Genomic DNA, 19927 nt, shown 5'->3' with positions numbered 1-19927 from the left:
TTTCTTGGTAGTGTCCTTTAAAACACAAAAGTTCTTGATTTTTTAATTTTTTAATTTTATTTATTTTATTTATTTATTTTTTTTTCAAAAGTTCTTGATTTTGATGATGTCCAATTTATCTATTTGTTGCTGATGCGTTTGGTGTCATATCTAAGAAGGCTTTGCCTAACCCAAGGTTATAAAGATTTTCTTCTGTATTTTTTTCTAACAGTGTTTTAGCTCTTATATGTAGGTTTTTGGTTCATTGGAGTTAGCTTTCGTGGATAGTATATGGAAGGCGTTCAACTTCATTTTTTTGCATGTGGCTATTTAGTTATCCCAGCATGATTTGTTGACAAGATGATTCTTTCCCCATTGAATTATCTTGGCACCCTGTTGAAAATGAATTGGCCCTAAGTGTGAGGGTAAATTATCTTGACACCCTTGTCAAAAATCAGCTGGTTGTAGAGAGTTTTGTCCCACAATCTTGCTGAACTCTTTCTTAACTATCTTTATATGTGTGTGAGTATTAGAGTTTCCCCTTTCTTTCTAACGGCCATGCAATATGTCATGGTGTAGAAAGAAATACTGTAATGTATGTGATGAGCCTCCATGGATGGGATTTGGGGCTGTTGGCATTTTTTTGCTGTTACTGGTTGTGCTACAGAGAACACTTGTAGGGGCACTCATTCATTATAGGGAAACCTATTGAGTGCCTTCTCTGTGCCAGGCACTCTTTGAGGCACTGGGCATACAGACAATAAGAAAGTAAGTGGGGGCTGGCAGATAGGTCAGCTGGTTAATTAAGCATGGTGCTGACAACATCAAGGTCCAGGATCTGGATCCCTGGGACTGGCTGGCCACCAAAAAAAAGTAAAAGGGATGATTTTAGCTTGTGAAAATCACTGAAAAAAATAAAACACAGTGATATGCTAGGCAGCAATCTTTGATTTGGGAATTCAGGGAAGATTTCTTTAAAGGGGTAACTTTGGAGCTGAGATCCAAACGATGAGAGAGAACGCACTGCAGGAGGTTGTTCCAGGTTCCAGGCTCCGGGAGCAGCAGGTGCAGAGGCCCTGAGGTGGGCATGAGCCTGCTCTGTTCACTGACTGGGGAGCACGCCAGCCTGCAGAGCAGTCCAGGCCAGAGCGGGGACAGGGGCCAAGAACATAGCCCTTGTAGCCTTAGTAAGACATTAGGAAGGGAAGTTACTGGGGGGTGCTAAGCAGGAGAGTGACTTGATCCAATTTGTGTTCTAAAAGGGTCACTTTAGTTGCTTAAGAAGGATTTCTTTCCCCTGCCTTGTTCCAACATTTCCAAGCGCTGAGTTCTTAAACATGGGATTACTGGGTTAATGGGTTTGTACATTTAAAATGTTCCTGGATGCTACCAGCTGCCTCTCAAAAGGCAGCTCCGGGTTCCCATCTGAGGGTGCAGGCTCCCACCGTTGCCAGTGACATGTGGGTTGGGGAGACTGGGAGTTCTAGGCCCCAGCCCAGCACCCAGCCTCTGACTCTGTTTCCTCTGCAGGACCTTCACCACTGCACTTGCCCAGTAACTCTGGCTGTGCCGTGCACCCCTCCGGTAAGACGGACACCCCAGGAGCATGGCAGACGAAGACCTCATCTTCCGCCTGGAAGGCCTGGATGGCGGCCGGTCCTCCCGGGCTGGCCACAACGGTGACTCTGATGCAGACAGCGATGATGAGGAAGGTTATTTCATCTGTCCCATCACCGATGACCCCAGGTCAAACCAGAATGTCAATTCCAAGGTTCATAACTACTACAGCAACCTAACAAAAAGTGAGCGGTCCCCAGCCAGCTCCTTCAACTTCAAGGTGAGTGACCCACCTGCCCCACCCTCCCCACCTGGCTCACCTGCCCTCAGGGATGGCGAAGTGAGGGTGCTGTGTTTCCAAACCCTGGCCAGTACTCTCAATTTAGGATCTGGGGACATACTTGTTAAGCTGGAAGGATTTTGTTGATTTAAAACAAGTTTCAAGAGCTGGCCACTTAGCTCAGTTGGGTAGAACACAGTCTTGTAACATCAAGGTCATGGGCTTTGGATGCCTGGACTGGCCAGCTGCAAAAGAAAAAAAAAAAAATAAGTAAAACAAGTTTCATTACCTTAGAGCAGTGTTTTTCAGATAACTGCTCAGGACCTACTACTAGGTTGTGAAAACCTTTTAGTGAGTCTTGGCCAACTTTTTTGTTTTGTTTTGTTTTTAAGAAATGGAACAAAACAGAATAAAATAGAAAACATTAGAGGGCAACGTAAAGTGTAAAGATCTTATTTCTTAAACCTAGGTATATGCACATCCACACACACAACCTAGGTGAACCTATCAATTGCTATGACTAGTGCCCCCAAATTTTTTTAAAGAAATGGAACAGAACAGAATAGAAAATATTATTTCTTGAAACATACGTACACTCCCATCTGCACACACAAATATGACTATTTTGGTTGTTTATGATCAGCCTCTTATGATGTACCCCTTGTTAATTTTTTAAAAAATTGTTTAACAAGTTTTTATTGAGAACTGTTTGATATTTACCAGCCTAGGTACTTGATTACATAAATTAATTAAACCTGCATTTATTGCCTATTATGTGTCTGTCACAAGGCTATGAATTCAGTATAGAGAGACCAAAAGAAAAGTCTTCCTATTTATCCCACAGAGATATCAAAGTAAAGCAAAAAAGTATAATGAGCTATTAGTTACTTTACTAGAAATATGTTTTAGGAACACTGAAAAAATTACTTCATTTAACATTTACAGCCATCTTATGTGGTAAAGGATAGGCTAAATTCCTGTTAATCATAATTTTTGAAACAATACCTAGTATTGTGTGGTGTAGACTGTAGGTGCTTAATAAATACTGTTTCCTTTTCTGTCCCCACATCCCAGCAGATGGTCCTAAAAATTCATCCTTGACTGTGAGAATTAATGGCTTACTAAAACTTTTCTACAAATTAACAGGCTTTTTCCATATTTGTTTACTGACTAAAAACTCACTGTGGGGGGTCTCCACCTCACCTCCATATCTTCTGCTTTTATCCAATTTTGTGTTAGATATTTTGATATCACCCCTGGCTATGTGTGTATGTGGGGACAGGCAGATGATGTAAGATGTAGTTCTTCATGCTGGTTATGGTCAAAAAAGCCACTGCTTAGAGTTGGACATTCTTCTCAATTGAGGAAAAGGGACTTATTTTGTTAGGGATTTGTGTTTATACCATGGAAAGCTGGAATGAAGGAGAGGGGGGAAAGCAAACTTTATTGGACTTTGCATAATAACTGGTGAGGGGGGGATTAAAAATGTACTACTGTTATCCTTATTTAATTTAATCTTTAACAAACAGTAAGTATCTATTAGTACTCTCTTTTTTTTGGCGGCTGATGGGGATGCTAACCCTTGACCTTGGTTTTACACCACGTGCTAACCAACAGAGCCAACTGGCCAGTCAGTATCTGTTAGTACTGTAAGCAAAATGCCTATTATCACTTTGGGATTTGAAATTAAAACCATTCTTCTATAACTTCAGAATTAATCTGCTTTTAGAAAATTAATAATTTTAGTTCTTGGAGATGGCTGGGTCGTTTTTTCCTTTCAAGGCCAGAGTTCTAGCTTAAGTCACTCTGGGGCAGGCAGCTCCAGAAATAGCCCCGAAGGTCTCTTCTGGGGCTGGTGGGCTCCTGAAGGGTCAGGTTGTGACTTACCCCGTTTCCTGTCCTAAGGCAGCTTTGAAACCCACTTCCAGCCCTATGAAGCGTGGCAGGGGAGGGCCTCTAGGCACAGTGCTGGTCCACAATAAAGACAAAAAATGTTAGCCATTTTTAATATGCTGTTAAGTAAAAAAGCAAGTTAAACTATAAAACAATCCTGTTTCTATTTAAAATATATATATACACGTATGTATTAGTGTCTACATAGCCAAAACTGGAGGATTTTGCATCCAACAGTTAATGGTGACTCTCTCTGAGAGACAGGGTGCTATTGAGGACTTTGATTATCTACATTATATATATATTTAAACATTTTAAATATATATTTAAACATTTAAAATATACTTTTAAAGCTACACATGTGTATTACTTGCATGGAAAAAAATGTGTTGTTTTTAAAAGAAAAATAAAGCAAAATAACCAGATAACCTCCCTCCCCCAAACAAACAATAAATAGCCCTCCCTAAACTCGTCACTTCTAGGAAGCAAGGTTCAAAATCCTCACTGAGGATGGCCCCCAGGGGACCCTTCTGCGCTCTGTTCACCCCACCACACACCTTGAAGCTCCTGGAATAGGCTTCTCTTTTTCATGTCTCTGCCCAAAACCTCTTTCAAGTGATGTCTCAGTCTATTAAAATTACGGTCCTGGCTCCTTCAGGACCCAATTTTAAGACACCCTTCCCTGGCTCTGTCCTCCGCATTCCCTGGGGCTCTTGGCAGACGTTTTATGTGCATCTGTCATTCTCTAATGTCCTTCTTTGTTTATGAGTCACTGTCTGACTTCCAGGCTAGGGGCTGTGTCTGCTGGCACCTCTGGTCCTTTGTTGGGCACGGCGGGCACTTGGTGAAATGTTTGACCGTGTATGGAAAAGATGTAGCTCTTCCTTGTACGCGGTCCCAGTTCATCCAAAGCAGGCTCTGTTGGGTTACTGTGGCCAGTGGTGACTTCAGTGGGAAAACAACAGCCTGGTTTGCCAAACCTCATTCCCTGGGCACTCAACAAACCTAATGTGTGTTTTTTTATTTACTGTCAACATGGCAACCTGGGTTGTTTAACCAAAATGGCCACCTGGCGTTCCTCCAGGGCACACCACCTGGCAGGTTCTGGGTGTGTATTGCAGAAGGTCAGGTTCTGCCGCAGTCAAGGCCCAGCCTTCCGCCCAAGTTCCCCTAGGGGTGTGGCAGAGCCATTCAGGGGGCTGCTTTCTCACAGGAATGTCAGGCAGCCAAGCAGAGGATGTTTACAGAGTTTATTATAACGTGGGAAAGTACTTCTGCTGCGGCGTTAAATTTAAAACGTAGAGTATAGAGTGCAGTTATAGCTCTGTGAAACATGCATGCACGCGTGAACACACGCACAAGACACACTTGTGTGCACACACACACAGCACATACTTGCGCATGTGCACACAACACACATACACGTGCATGCCCGCACACACACAACACACAAATCCCCCAAAAGCCCAGGAGGAAGCACGTCAAGCCAACAGGGGTTGTCTTTGGATGGGATCAGGGGTAACTATGTTCCTGTCCTACTTCTCTGTCATTTCTGCATGTTCTGGAATAAGCATATGTAGCATACATAGGTTTTTAATTTTTTAGTAAAGTAAGAAATTTTATTTTCAAAACATTGTTTTCCTGGTCTGAGCCTATCCTAGAGATCATTCCATATCAGCACATATAGATTACCTCTTTTTTTTTTTTTTTTGGTGTATTAAATTATATTTCATTACATGATTACATGTATTTATTTATATAGTCCCTTCTTGAAGGACATTTTGGTTGTTTCTTTCTTTCTTCCTATTACAAATAGTACAATAATAAATATCTTTATATGTGTATCTAGGCAAATGTGGGGTTTTTTTGTTTGTTTTACTTGTCTTTTTCTTTTTTTTGTTGTCTAGGCCAACTTTAAAAACATATATTTTGTAATATGCAAGTAATGTATGTATAGGTAAGATGAATTCCAGCTGTGTAAGTGGTATACAGTAAAGTAGGCCTTCCACTTCTGCTCCCTGTTTCTCTGGGCTGTGTCCTTCCAGAAACGTTCCTTGTGTGTACAAGTGTATGTATGCACATGACCCTCCCATCTTCTTTTTCTCTGAAATGTTACAAACCTGTCTTGCACCCTTGTGACTGTCTTCCCATATTGGCCCATAAGAGCTGCTGGAAGCTAGAACTTCAGTAACACACATTTTGGGCCAGGCAGGCTCTGGTCTATGTGCCTTTCTCACATCAATTCGTTTAATCTGCACCGCAGTCCTGTGGCAATTGGTGTTTTGCCAGGTAGTGAACCTGGGGCTCTGAGACCTTCAGTCACTTGCCCCATAAATGGTGGAGCCATGTTGGGACGCAAGCGATCTTGCCCCAGAGTTGGTGCTCTTAAGAACTGCAGCATGTCATCTCTTCTGTTTTGTCATTGTTTTGCTTTTTGTTTTTAATGGCCAAATATCATTTCTTTTTATTTTATTTCAACATTTTAAAAATTAATCTATTTTAAAAAATTTTTAAAATAGTATTTTATTTATCTTTTTAATTTTTATTGGCAGCTGGCCGGCACAGAGATCTGAACTGTTGACCTTAGTATCATAACACTGCACTCTAACCAACTGAGCTAACCAGCCAGACCTGAATATCATTTCATTGTGGTGTAGTTAGCCAGTCCTTCACTGGTGGGCATGCAGGTCATTTCCAGTGTTTTCTTGCCACAAACAGTGCTTACTCGTGACTATGTCTTTGTGCCCATGAAGGGATTCACCTGTCCAAGAACTCCCCCATGGGGGACAAGCTGGGGCAAAACACTTGTGTGTTTAAACTCGGCTAGGCATTTCCTGTTGCCATCAGAGAGGGTGTACCAGTGTACGTTATCTGCACAACGTGTGGGTATACCTGCTTCCCACGCCCTTGTTGGCAAACTTTGGTGACTAAAGTCATACTCTTAACCCACTGAGGGCAACTCTAACAACTTGGTCAAAGAACAGTGATCACCCCAGAATGAAACCCAGGGGCCAGTGTCTGATGACTCACTGGAGAGAGAGGTGTTCCTGCCCACTGAGCCTCAGGAGGCCCCACCCTGACAGCCTTGGGCATCTGCTCATGCCCAGTGGCCACAGGAAGCTCTGGACACACCCAGAGGCAGTTAACATTTTTTGTCCTCTGGGAATGCAGGATTGTAAAGTGAAGCTTACGCATCTTGGATCCAAAAAGCTTCAGAACTCCGGGAAGATAAGGGCCTGCTGGGGAGATGGAGAAAAAAGAAAAACACTGGCATTAGACAGGAAGCCATGTGGTGGGTGACCTGGTATCTGGTAAACAGGCGGAGGCTAAGGAGGTGTAAGCCTGCCTGTGAGGATCGTCTTTCTAAAGGAATGCACATGTGTTAAAATGCTAAAGTCCTCTGTGGAATGTGCCAGGGTATTTATTAACAAGAGTCCCCCTTTTATTTTATTTTTATAATTTTTTTAGTAACTCTATTGAACTGTAATTCTCATACCATATAATTTACCCGTTTAAAATGTACAATTCAGTAGCTTTTAGTATATTCCTAACATTCTGCATCCATCACTCCAGCCAATGTTAGAACATTTTCATTATCCCCCAAATAAAACCCCTCCCTCTTAGCCATCACCCCTGAAATCCCCATCCCGCCCAGCCCTAGACAACCACTAATCTACTTTCTATCACTCTGGAGTTGCCTTTTCTTGACATTTCATATAAATAGACTCCTACAATATGTGGCCTTTTGTGTCTGGCTTCTTTTACTTAGCATAATGTTTTCAAGGTTTGTCCATGTTGGAACATGTATCAGTACTTCATTCCTTTTTACTGATGAATATTATTCCATTGTACGGATATGCCACATTTTTTTTGATCCATTCATGATGGACCTTTGGGTTGTTTCTTCCTTTCTGGCTGCTGTTGTGTGGACAAATGTTTTCATTTCTCCTGGGCAGATACCAAGGAGTGGAGTTGCTGGGTCGCATCCTAACTCTCTCTGGTTAACCCCTCACTGTTTTTGTAAAACGCAGGCAGCTGGGGCTGGGCAGGCTTGGGTTTGAACCCTGAGTCTGCCGTTTCCTGGTTTTAGGCAGGTCACCTCCCTTGCTCTCTGAGCTTGGGGCACCTCATCTGTGGACTAGGGAATGATCCTACCCACTCGTCTGCCCTGACAAGCTGCCATGAAGTGCAGGCGAGGATGCCGTCTGAGGAGGGGCTTCCAAGAGGCAAGGGCATTATGTCCCCTAGGGGACATTATTGCTTTGGTTATTTCCATCCTTCCCATCCTTTCCTCTCTAGCCAGAGCTCTGAATCCCGCTTGTCAGGTAGATCATTTGCAGCTCCTCTTTGCAACTGAGAGAGATTTCTTTCAGATTTTCAGTTTTGTTTCCTTCACAATTATTTCTTTTATTTATTATAGAAGTAATTGTGTTCCTTGTAGAAAACAATGAAAAGTGCAGATATGATTGGTCTTAAGGTCTTAGTGTGTATTTCAGACTTTTCTGTATTTCATCAGTTGGTTAGAGTGCGGTGTTATAACACCAGGCTCAAGGGTAAGGGTTCAGATTCCTGTACTGGCCAGCAGCAAAAAAAAAAAAAAAAAAAAAAAAATCAGGGCTAGCTGCTTATTTCAACTGGTTAGAGCATGGTGCTGATGACACCAAGGTGCAGGGTTCCGTCTCTGTACTGACCAGCCACCCAAGAAAAAAAAAAAGCAGTGTATTTCAATATAAATACAGACGCAAATAGTTAAATGTGGACTTTTTATGACTGGTAGGATCGTGCTCTCTGTGCTCTTCAGTACTAATTTTCCCTTGGCAAGCAATGATCATCATATCTTTCCACATCAGCATTTTTTGGGTGGCTCCCTGGCAGTGCATTGTGTGTATATGCCACAGTAGTTTCTTTAAGCATGGCCTTGTGTGGGATTCTCAGGAAGATTCCAGTCTTTTGCTGCTGGGTTCAGTGCTGGGTTCCACTGGTGACTGCACGAAACCTCTACATGCCCGTGGCACAGACGCAGCCACACGTGGTTGCTTTTCCAGCCCGGGACATGGCTGTGCTCCCCACTTCTTCCCGCTTCTTTATTTGCCCTTGAGTGTGGCTTAAGCCCTTCACTGTCCTCCAGCATGGGAGAGTCAGACTGAGCCAGAGCCATATTTCCTTTGTTTTTTTTTTCTGGTACCTGGACAGTACAGGGATAGAACCCCAGACCTTGGTGTTAGCAGCACCAGGCTGTAACCAAATAGGCTAACTGGCCAGCCCCTGGAGCTGTGTTTCTTAATGTCTCCAGAAATGATAATGGGGAAGAAACATATTTTATAATATCTACTTGGTGAACTTACCAAATGATGTTTCAGGAAAGAGGCCTTAGTGAGTCTCTGGATGCTTCCTTATGTAAGATCCAGAAGCCTTGATTGCTGTGATAGTGATAATAATAAATAGTAATAATAATAGTGATAGTAATAATGTAAAAATGACAACAACAATGACAGCATCCTATGTGCCAAAGTGGTAATGTAAAAACAGCAACAACGATGACAACATCCTATGTGCCAAAGAAAATGCAAACATATTACCCACATATCTGGCCTCATTCCCAGCATATTCCAGGAGATACATTATTATTACTCTAATTATTATTATTACATTTTTATTTATTTATTTTTATTTTGTACTCTCAGGCTTTGAAGAACCAAAGCCTTTCTGTTCTCTAGGGTTATGTTTTCCTTTTCATGAAACACCCTCGGCCCCCTGTTCTTTGTAAGTTAATTAGCCTACTTAACAACTCAGTTTTAGAACTAGAGATTTAATATTAATTAATAGAGCTGGCAGGGCCTTATCTAACTCAGTGACTTTTTTTTTTTATTAACTTTGATTTACACATGCAATATCTGAATACATTCTCTTGGTAAAAAGAATGCAGTGTAGATAAAGCTGAAGTTTGCTTGATCAGCCTCTTATCCCCTTCTGACCACAGAGGTAACCATTACATCGGTTTGGTGTAAGCCACTTTTCAGTCCTCTTTTTATGCATTTACATATAAATATACAGGTACACACATCCTTAGAATATCCATGGTATTGGCATAAAAAAAAAAATATCCATGGTATTGATTTGTGGGTTTATATACAAATATATATATGTATATATGTATGTATATCTCTACAGATACACATATTCTTAGAATATCCATGGTATTGATTTGTGGGTTTATCTACATATATATGTATATAATATATCTACAGGTACACACATCCTTTGAAAATCCATGGTATTGATCTGCGGGTTTCCTCCATCAGTAAGTGGTATTGTACTGTTTGTATCATTCTGCACCTTGTTTTTTTTAATTTTTTACTATTTTTTATATTTTTGTGGTGGCTGGCCAGTGTGGGGATCTGAACCCTTGACCTTGGTGTTGTCAGCACCAGGCTCCAACCAAGTGAGCAACTGGCAAGCCTTGCAACTTGCTTTTTTCTCCCCTGAAAAATAAATCCTAGAAATTAGGCCAGCCCGTGGCTCACTCGGTAGAGTGCGGTGCTGATAACACCAAGGCCACGGGTTCGGATCCTATATAGGGATGGCCGGTTTGCTCACTGGCTGAGCGTGGTGCTGGGAACACCAAGCCAAGGGTTGAGATCCCCTTACCGGTCATCTTTTTACTAAATAAATAAATAAATAAATAAATCCTAGAAATTACCCATGTCAGCACCTTGTTCTTTTCAGCAGCTGCATACCAGTATACTGAGTGTATGTGAGCATCCCCCTGTGGAAGGGCAGGTTGTTTGCACTGCTTGACCATTATAGTGTGATAAATACTGACCATCCTTGGGCCAGCTCACCTGGGCACACCTGGGCACACCTGGGCCGGTGATGGGAATGGCTAGGTCCCAAGTCAGTCAGGCAGGAGAAGGTTCACAGCTACTGCCAGATGGCTCTCAAAGATGGAGGTACCTGTTCCCTCTCTCCTTGAGGTGTCTGGGACTATCCACTTCCCAAGCCTCCATCAGCCCATTTTTCCTGACTGGTGGTAAAATATTACACCAGTGATTCTCAGTTCGGGCAAGGTCACCCCTAATGAGCACTGCTACCTCAGTGAGCCACTGTTTCTGGTGGGAGTGTGCCTACCTCAGGTGCGGGGGCCACAAGAAATTCAACCACCACTAGCCAAAACCTACTTCATCCTCCTTTGTAAACCAGGAAATGGAGAGTCCCACAGATAGTCGGTGGAGGGCTGGAACCAGAGTCAAGGGATTTGAATGTTAGTCCAGGAATTTTTATAGCATGCTTTAAAAAAAAAAAAAGTCAATTGCATTAAACCCACCTACTGCCCGTAGATGTGGTGTGGTTCAGCTCTGGGTTTGGAAAAAACGTAATTTTGACCCTATGCAAAACCACACCCTCTGATTATGAAATACCTTCTTCCTTGACTGTTTTGGTTGGTGCCATGGCCTCAAGCCGGGAGATAATTTCTGTTGATAACCTTCATTGAGTGGGGTTGGCCCCTGTCATGGGTGGTTTAAGGAGTGGTGGAGTCACTGAGAGAGATGCAGAGAGCCGTGTGTCTCAGGTGGAGAATAGGGTACATGTGCAGTGACACTCAGAAGGGACCTGCTGACCTCTCAGGACACTGCAGGCTCCCGACAAGCAGGGGTCGAGTGCTCTCCCTGCCATGCACAGCATCTGAAATATGAGAGCAGACCCTCGCACTTTTATAAAATACAGGGTTCAAAATTCAGAAAATGTTTTAGATGTAGACATGTCTGCTGTGGGGTTATTTGTAGCAGGAAAGAAATCAGTGAGAAGCTCAGGGTCTAACAGTGGAGAACCCCAGGCCAGAGGTTGTCAGCAATGACAGACTCTTACAGGGGACTATTGTGCAACTCTTAAAACACGTTGCAACTAACCCATACATTTCACAATTACTGGATGTAATCTTGATATTAAAAAATTTAAGTGACTTGTTCGCTGCTTCTTCGAGTGTAATTTAGGAGAACTATTGGGAGAACTTGATAATTTCTAGATTTAAATGTGATCCAGCAGTTACATTTCCAAAAAATATATTCTACAAGTGTGTGAAGATTTAGATATTAGGATGTTCACTTCAGCACCCTTTGTACCAGGACCCATTGGAGAGGATCCAAATGTCTGTCAACTGGGTGTTAGACAAATATCTTAAAGTACATTTGCACAAGTATGTCTACCGCAGCCATGGGAAGGAAGTCACCCAGCCAGTCTGTTCATATGACATGGAAAGAAGTCCAGGATCCTGCCTTAAGTGGAGAAAAGTAAGATGTGAACAGAATGTGTAATATGTGATTGCTCTTAAATACATGTTTGTGTTAACAAGGCGTAGGAAAAAACTTGCAGAATAGCGACATCAGCTGTCAGCTGTGGTTTTAGAGGAAGGAGGTTAGGGTGGACTTCCACTTTCTAATTCAGAATTCTGTAGTACATGCAGTTTTCACCAGAATCAGAAAAAAAAAAAAAAAAATCAAGACCGCTAAATAAAGGACAGAGTCCCAATGACCTGCTCTCCTGAAAGGATGTACGTTATATTCACAGTGTGATTCCAGTGTTATTAAAAACGCACATAAAAGATCTGGAAAAGAACTAGCCTAAGGCACTGATAGTAGTTGCTCCAGTGGACGGAATATGGTGGATTTGACTTTTTGTTTTCTGTATTTTCCAAGTTTTTTCATTAAACCTGAATTAGCTTCCAGGGGCTGTCTGTTCAGGTCAGTTGGTTAGAGTGCAGCCTTATAACACCAAGGTCTAAGGGTTTGGTTCCCCACACCGACCAGCCCTCCCCACACCCCAAGAAAAAAATTAGCTTCCAAATTAGAAGAAAGAAATTACGGGCTTTATTTTTTGGACTTTGCAGAAATTAGAAAGCACCAGTGAGGGAGCCCTGGGTCGTGTGTGTGTCTCAGGAGGTGAGCCTCTTTTATTTTGAGCAGGATCTCAGCAAGGGGGCCCAAGGCAGGGGTGTGGGCACCAGGTAGCCCTATCTGGGACCCTGTCCCTGGGAAGCTGGGCTCCTGCAGAGGCTGGCATGGTGGCTGAGGGATGCCAGTAGGAGCATAGGGAGGTCTGGAATTGCTGTCCCTTGAGTCCCTTCCCATCTCAGAGCTTCTGTGGGCCTGCCATGCCAGACGGTGTCCAGTCCATCATCCAGTCTTCACTGCATGGCTCAGCCTCTGGCCTGGGAGGGAGTTTTGGGTTCAGTGATTCTGCACAGGACACAGGACAAAGATTCAGTTTCTTCAGGAAAAGGGTGAAAAGGGGTTTCTATTCACCGTGTAGGAGCGTTGGTGTGGAAGGAACAGGGGGGATTGTATCTTGGTATCACAAAAGCAGTAAAATGGATTTTTTAAAAATAAAAATATTTCACCATAATACCATTCAACAGCTTGTTCTCTTTTCTTCATAATATGCCTTAGACATCTTCCCCAAGAAAGCTCTGGTTCTCAGCAGGTTTCGAATGTTTTGGGTGATGTTTTTGGTCATTGCAATGATGGCAGCAGGTGGATGGAGGCCAGGGATGCAGGAAAGCCTGAAACATCGAATTTTCCTGCATCCCACAGGGCCTTGGAATCGGTTCTGAGTCCAGAGCTCAATGCTGTGTTACACATAAAGGCAGCATATCTTTGGCATGGTTCTGATATGCTCCGCGCTTAGGAAGATTGTGTTGTCTATGGGTTTCACTTAGGACAGTAAAATAGGGTGTTACACAACATTTAGTGTAAAAAGGTGACATCGGGTCTGGTAAGGTCAAAAATTCCCACCACAGAACAAGTGCAGTCTTTTGGAAGCGCTGCTTAGATTTTAAGTGGATGTAATCAGAATTTGTTTAACCAGTCTCTGCAGATGGACCTTTGGTTCGAATTCTGTTTTGCATGATCACAGTGACACTCCTTGTACATCCAAGTTTGCACACTCATGTTTGTATTTCTACAGTATCAACTCTGCTGGGTCAAAATTAAGGAATGTATTTTTTTCATTTTCGTACATTTCCGGATTGCCCACTGATGGTACGTACGTGAGGATACCCGTTTTCCCATATTGTGGCTGGCACTCGCTAAAATGTTTAAACTCGTCAAAATGTTTGCCAATCTGAGTGGGGAGTGCAAGGATTGGGGAAAATGGTATTTTATTTTCATTCTCGTCTTCTTGATTACAAGTGAAGTGGTGTGTAGTTAAGACTTGTTCCTTCTGCCCACAAGAAGGCTGTGCCCATGGGAGCAGACAGGGTCCTTTGGGGACTGTGGTCCTAAAAGGACAATAGATGGGAGTCTGCCTCCCATAGCAGGGTGGGAGGCCCCCGGTCTGGGCCTAACACCCCCCTTTGCCTTTTTCAGGAAGCCTGGAAGCATGCGATCGAGAAGGCCAAGCACATGCCTGACCCCTGGGCCGAGTTCCACCTGGAGGACATTGCCACGGAATGCGCTACTCGGCACAGGTCAGCAGCTGTCTGCTGTGGGGAGTCCTGGGGGTGTGGGTCCTGCTTCTGCTCACAATCAGGGAGGCCCAGGTACCCTTGGGGGTCAAGGAGCAGGGAGTAATAGTAACAGCAGCCAATACGAGTATTTATGCATGCTAAGGCACTGTGCGTCATCTCATTGAATCCCTCTAGTGTCCTGCAAGGTACACGTTAGACAGGCTGGGCTGAGCTCTGCCGCAGTAACAGATACTCCAGGGGCTTCATGCAGACGAAGTTGGGTGAGTTGAGCCACTCTTCAGAGCAGCTCAGGGATCCAGGCTACTTACATCTGTGGCTCTGTCACCTCTACATGTGACCCCACAATTACTGCCAAAGAGAAGGAAGGAGCATGGAAGTAGCATCCCGGCTTTTCAATGCCTCACCCAGGACATGGCACCACTTCTGCACACATTTCATTGGCAAGATCGTTCCATGGCCCCTCTTAGCTATGGGGGCTGAGAAGGGTCCCCTGCCCCCTCCACCTTTCTGCAATGCATTTGTGCTCACACCCCACGAAGAGTTGGCTTTATAATCCCCCATACACCCCCTCCCCACTGCTAGAGGCCCCCCTCCTAGCAGGGTCTGTGGTCTGTGCCCGGTAGCTGAGGTCAGCATGGTTGGGGCCCCAGCAGGGCGGGGCATGGACTCTGTTCCTTTCTGCCCACAAAAGCACAGTGGTAGCTGTCTGGTGGCACAGAGCCTCCACACAGAGGACCCCAGGCCACACCGGTAGGCCCCTGGGATTGCCAGCCTGGGAAAGCAGGACCCACATGCTGGGCTGGCTCCGTGCATTCCGGAGCTCAGCTCGGATCTCAGACCAGGCCAAACTGCTTATCTCCTAACCAGTGGCTGTCTTCACCTGCCTTGCTGCCAGCAGTGGGATGCCGGGCATTTCAGGCTAGAATCTCCTAAAGTGTCTAAATTAGAGGCTTCTTCCTCCGTCCACGGTTTTTTAAGAGCTCTGGTGCAAGCTGGCCCTTGATTGGGACAGATTTCCTGTTCATGTGGGTTGAACCCAGGCTGGTTAAGAGCAAGGTTTCGTTTTAAACCGAGCTGTATTTGAATCCTGGTTGGCAGGCAGGATTCCTTCACTTCTCCGAGCCTCAGTTTCCCCACCTGGAAAATGGGCTCAGTAATTGCAGCAGTCTCGTCGGGCTGCTACAAAGGTTAAATGAAATGACCTGTTGAAGCACCAGCCTATGTTGAGCACTCGGTGAACTTGAGCAGCTCTTACCCTAGTGATGGGAGTGGTTGTGAGTGACAAGTAAGACACCTCTCGTGCTGCAAGTCTTACCCCTGCTCCAGCTTTGGGGGGCCTCTCATTCTGCCATCTCTTCTGGAGGAGAGGGAGGGTTACGTCCTTTACCCTGGTCTCTGTAGTGATCATAATCATCATTGCTATGATTTATTGAGCGCGTACTTGCCCAGGGCTGGCTGCGAGCAAATTCGCAACTCTGGAGAGCCCTTGTCCCTCCGAGCCTGGGGGAGGTTACCCGCCAGGCCTCTGCTTTTTCCTGTGGAGGTTTCAGCCTCTGAGAAACCTGTTCTCACAGAGGCTAGGAATGTTCTGGATTCTGCCCCAGCTGAGGGCTGGGCCAAGGGAGGTTCCTGACTAGAGCTAGGAACACCTCAGCCCTGGGGAGGTTTTAGACTTTAGGGATCTTCTGAGCTGAGGAGTTTTCTACCTGGCAAACCTGTTTGAGGCCCAGCCAGGCTCAGGGGCAGATTTGCTCTGGGAGAGGAGAGATGGAAATGTTCTGGAACTCTCTCCATCTCTCTCTGGCTTGGGTGTGTACCCGGCAACCTCTTTCCTGGCTAGACTCAGAGGCAGGACCCTCCCCCACCCCAGCCTGCAGGGGACAGTCATTACCTCTTTGGAGATGTGCCTGCTACCTGAGCTGGGCCTCGCCTGGGTGTCTGGCAAGATCAAGAGCCCTGCCGCCTCTGTCCCTGGGATGTGCCATTTGTTGCACAGACTAGCTATGATAAGGGTATTTAGGTGCTCTGTCATTCATCCAACACTGCATTTATTAAGCAGGCACACACCCCAGGCCCCGTGATGGGCAAGACAGACATGGGTCTGCTTTTGTGGAATTACAGTCCAGTGGGGGAGCCAGATGCGGAGCAAGGCAGCCAGTAGCGCAGCCGTGAGCGCTGGGGATGCAATGGAGGAGGACAGTGTGTTTGAGGAGCAGGAGGGAGGCCAGTATGATGGGGTCTCGGAGGGAAGGAGAGTGTCCTTAACCCAACCAGGAGGTCGCTGGGCTGTGGGCTAAGGTAGCGAGTGGGCAGGGTCCTGCAGGCAACAGAGGGTCTTTTGCCAGTGAGGGACAGAATCGTGTTATGGACGCTGTGCCCTGGGGTGGGCTCTGGCCTCTGCAGGTACAATGCGGTCACCGGGGAGTGGCTGGAAGACGAAGTTCTGATCAAGATGGCATCTCAGGTGAGCGGGCCTGAGGGGACAGGGCTGAGTGGGGGCTTCCTTGAGCTGACTCCAGTCCACTCGCCCTCCCCTCCGCACACCTTTATTTATTTTAACTTTGGGGATTCTTTAGGTTATTGCTTATTGATTGTATTTTTTACAACAGCCTTATTGATATATAATTCATATACCGTACACTTTGCCTACTCCAACTGTACAGTTCAGTGGTTTTTGGTATATTCACAGAGTTGTACAACCGTCACCGCAACTGATGCCAGAACGTCGTCCCCCTCCCCGAAGGAAGCCCCGTGCCCATGAGCAGTCACTCCCATTCCCTCATCTGCCCCCAGCCCCTGACAACCACTGTTCTACTTTCTGTCTCTATAGTTTGCCTGTTCTGAACATTTCATATACTAAAATATCATACATCAAAAGACTGTTCTTGGCACTTGTGAATGTATATATCAGTTTTTAAAAATTGCAGGTCACTTTCTCGGGATACAGCATTTTAAAAAAATTGCGGGTTACCACCTATGACTGAGTTATTAAATAAATTCAGTGGATTGCAACCAGCCTTTTGAAACAAAAGAGAAAAAGGCTAGAGGATAGAGTACTTCCTGCACACTGAGGGTAGGGGTTGTTTTGTGAAACTCTTTCAGTGTCCCATACATGCAGACACGTGTACAGCTGAATGAGTTTTCACAAAGTGAACCCTGTGTCCCCAGCACCCAGAGTGAGAAACAGACATAACCAGGACCCCTCAGAAGCCCCTCTTGGACACTTCTCCTCCACCCAAGGGTAGGCACCACTCTGAAGTCCATCTCCCTTGAATTTGCCCATTTGTGTATGTCGTGTAAATGGAGCCGTATACCCGCAGCAATTGTTCTTTTGAGCGCAGCTGCTTTTGCTCAACATCTTGTGTTTATTTTCATCACTGTATAGTATTTCATATAATGAATAAACCTGGCTGATTTATGCAGTGAATTGTTAATGGACATTTAGGTTGTTTCCACTTTTTTCTATTATGGACAGGGCTGCAAAAACATCCTTTGGCATGCACTGTCCCTCCCAACATTCTGTGCTGGGGTGGAGGAATGGGGTGGTCCTCACCATCCTGGCAGCCTCCAGACTGGGAGGCCCAGCAGGCTATGCTGCTGGGGTGTGGGAGGAGGGGCCCTGGGATTTTAGGGTTGAGATGAGATCCAGGGCATCCATTCAGCCAGTAACGTCCAAGGGGAATATCTCTCGACTCGGGTGTGGGGTGTGGGGACCAATAACTCTCTTTGTGCTGTCTTTCAGCCCTTTGGCCGTGGAGCAATGAGGGAGTGCTTCAGGACGTAAGTGAATCCATCTGGTACTTGGGGCCCTGCTCAAAGGCTCCTAAAAGCTGGGGCATTGGGACATTTTCAGCCACGGATTGGAGACAGTGGCCTGTGCCTTCCTGTAGCCCAGTCTCCTCTCTATGTGGTCTCTCTTGGACCACACACTGGGCCTGGCTGTGGGGATGGACTCCTGTAGAACAGAAGTATCCTGCTAATCTCTCCTCTGGTGTTTGGAGGCCAAGAGAAATGGGAAAGGAGACCTTCAGCAATGATCTTAACTCCTCTTCCCTTCTCTTGAAAGCTGCAGTGGGGCAGGGAAGCCTCTCCCACCTCCTGCATTTTGCTCCTGCCTCTAGCCAGTCAGCCAGGTCAGGCAGGGTCTGGCTGTCCTGAGGACCCAGGGCCGTGTCCCTGGTGAACCCTCCAGGCAGGTCCCCTGCTGCCTCTCCCCCCAGGAAGAAGCTCTCCAACTTCCTGCACGCCCAGCAGTGGAAGGGAGCCTCCAACTACGTGGCCAAACGCTACATCGAGCCCATGGACAGGGACGTGTACTTTGAGGACGTGCGTCTACAGATGGAAGCCAAGCTCTGGGGGGAGGAGTATAATCGGCACAAGCCCCCCAAGCAGGTACGTGTCACCCCACCTGCTACCTTCCCATGCCAGGGCAGCTGGGCTCAGTGTCTGGGGATGAGGGCGATGGTAGTGCCAGTCACACAGTCCCTTCTTTACCTTCTCAACAGTAGCAAAAACAACCAACATTCACTGAGCAGGACAGACCAAGTACTCTACTTGCTGAGAGTCGTTTATTCATAAAAACAGAGCTCTGAGGTTGTAATGTTTTTATCTCCATTTACAGATGGGATCTGTTAGTCAGGATTTTTGTTTGCAAATGACAGAAACCCACTCAAACTGGCTTACTCCAAAAAGAGAATTCATTGCTTCATGTAACTGAAAAATAGTGTCAGACACAGGCATGGCTGGATCTAGGACCTAACTGAGGTTGTCAGGAATCTTGTCCCTCTGTGACCTGGGTGTTCCTCTGCGTTGGTGTTGTGCTCAGGCAGCCTCACCCCTTGTTGTGGTGTGTCAGTCCCCAGCAGCTGCAGTCTTGCTTTCTCCCTTCTCAGCAACCTTGTTGGAATGATGACACCTATTTTCCCAGAAGTTCCAATGAAAGTCTCAGAACAGGGTTTCATTGGGTCTGATTAGGTGAATGCTTATTGCTGAGCCAATTGCAATGGCCAAGGGGGGGGATTATGCAGATTGGGCAGGCCTGAGCCATGTGCCCACCCTCAGAGCCAGGAATGTAGGGCATCCCATCCAGACCACACAGACTGAGATTGGGGAAGGGATGGCTCCCAAGAAAAAGCAGGAGGGGGATGGATACCATATCTGCTACCTGGGAAACCCAGGGCTCAAAGAAGTTAGAGGATTTGCCCAACCAGCAGGGCTGCAGCCAGGGCTCAAATCTAAGCTTTCAACCTGTTGCCAGATTGGCTTCTTCACTTGAGCCCCGAGGGCACTTGGTGACTAAGGCCGGGGGAATTTCCTGTTGCCTGCAGCCATTTGAGGAAGTGCTGCCCCAGGCCTCTGCCCTGCCTAAACTCACAGCTCAGCTCTCCTGTTGTATGTGCACCTACTAGATACAAGGCACTTCTCCTGGGTGCCTCAGGACAGCCGCACTTCCAGGCAACCAGCAGAGTTTACTGAGCACCTGCTGTTTGCAGGATCCCTGATTAAGCACACTTGGGGTGGACAGAGGAAGCTACAGTTCCCACCCTTGGGGGCTGTGACTTTTCAGTAATTGGCTATGCTCCTGCCTGGCCTCCTCTCTCCTCCTCCCTCCTCCTCCCTAAGCTTCTTCCTGCCTCAGGACCTTTGCTCAGGCTGTGCCCCCAGCCTGCATTGCTTGTGTCCACGATGCTTGTGAGGCCAGCTGCTACTTATGGTTTGGGTCCCAGCTTGGTTCTCTCGGACCACTCCTCCACCCC

General features: G+C 45.8%; 1 protein-coding gene across 1 annotated transcript in view; it reads left to right on the top strand.

Annotated features, from left to right (window-relative positions):
* EEF2K (eukaryotic elongation factor 2 kinase) overlaps window positions 1-19927 on the top strand; it is a 54532-nt gene that overhangs the window by 11603 nt on the left and 23002 nt on the right. The window contains exons 2-6 of the mRNA XM_063099124.1: window positions 1510-1816; window positions 14071-14171; window positions 16575-16635; window positions 17914-17951; window positions 18392-18563. Of these exons, the coding sequence (XP_062955194.1) occupies window positions 1586-1816; window positions 14071-14171; window positions 16575-16635; window positions 17914-17951; window positions 18392-18563 (603 nt within the window). The 5' untranslated portion in view covers window positions 1510-1585. The remainder of the gene's footprint in view (window positions 1-1509; window positions 1817-14070; window positions 14172-16574; window positions 16636-17913; window positions 17952-18391; window positions 18564-19927) is intronic.

This window comes from Cynocephalus volans, chromosome 6 (genome assembly GCF_027409185.1).
Source record: "Cynocephalus volans isolate mCynVol1 chromosome 6, mCynVol1.pri, whole genome shotgun sequence".
Classification (NCBI taxonomy): Eukaryota; Metazoa; Chordata; class Mammalia; order Dermoptera; family Cynocephalidae; genus Cynocephalus; species Cynocephalus volans.
This window is presented reverse-complemented; position numbering and strand designations above follow the sequence as displayed.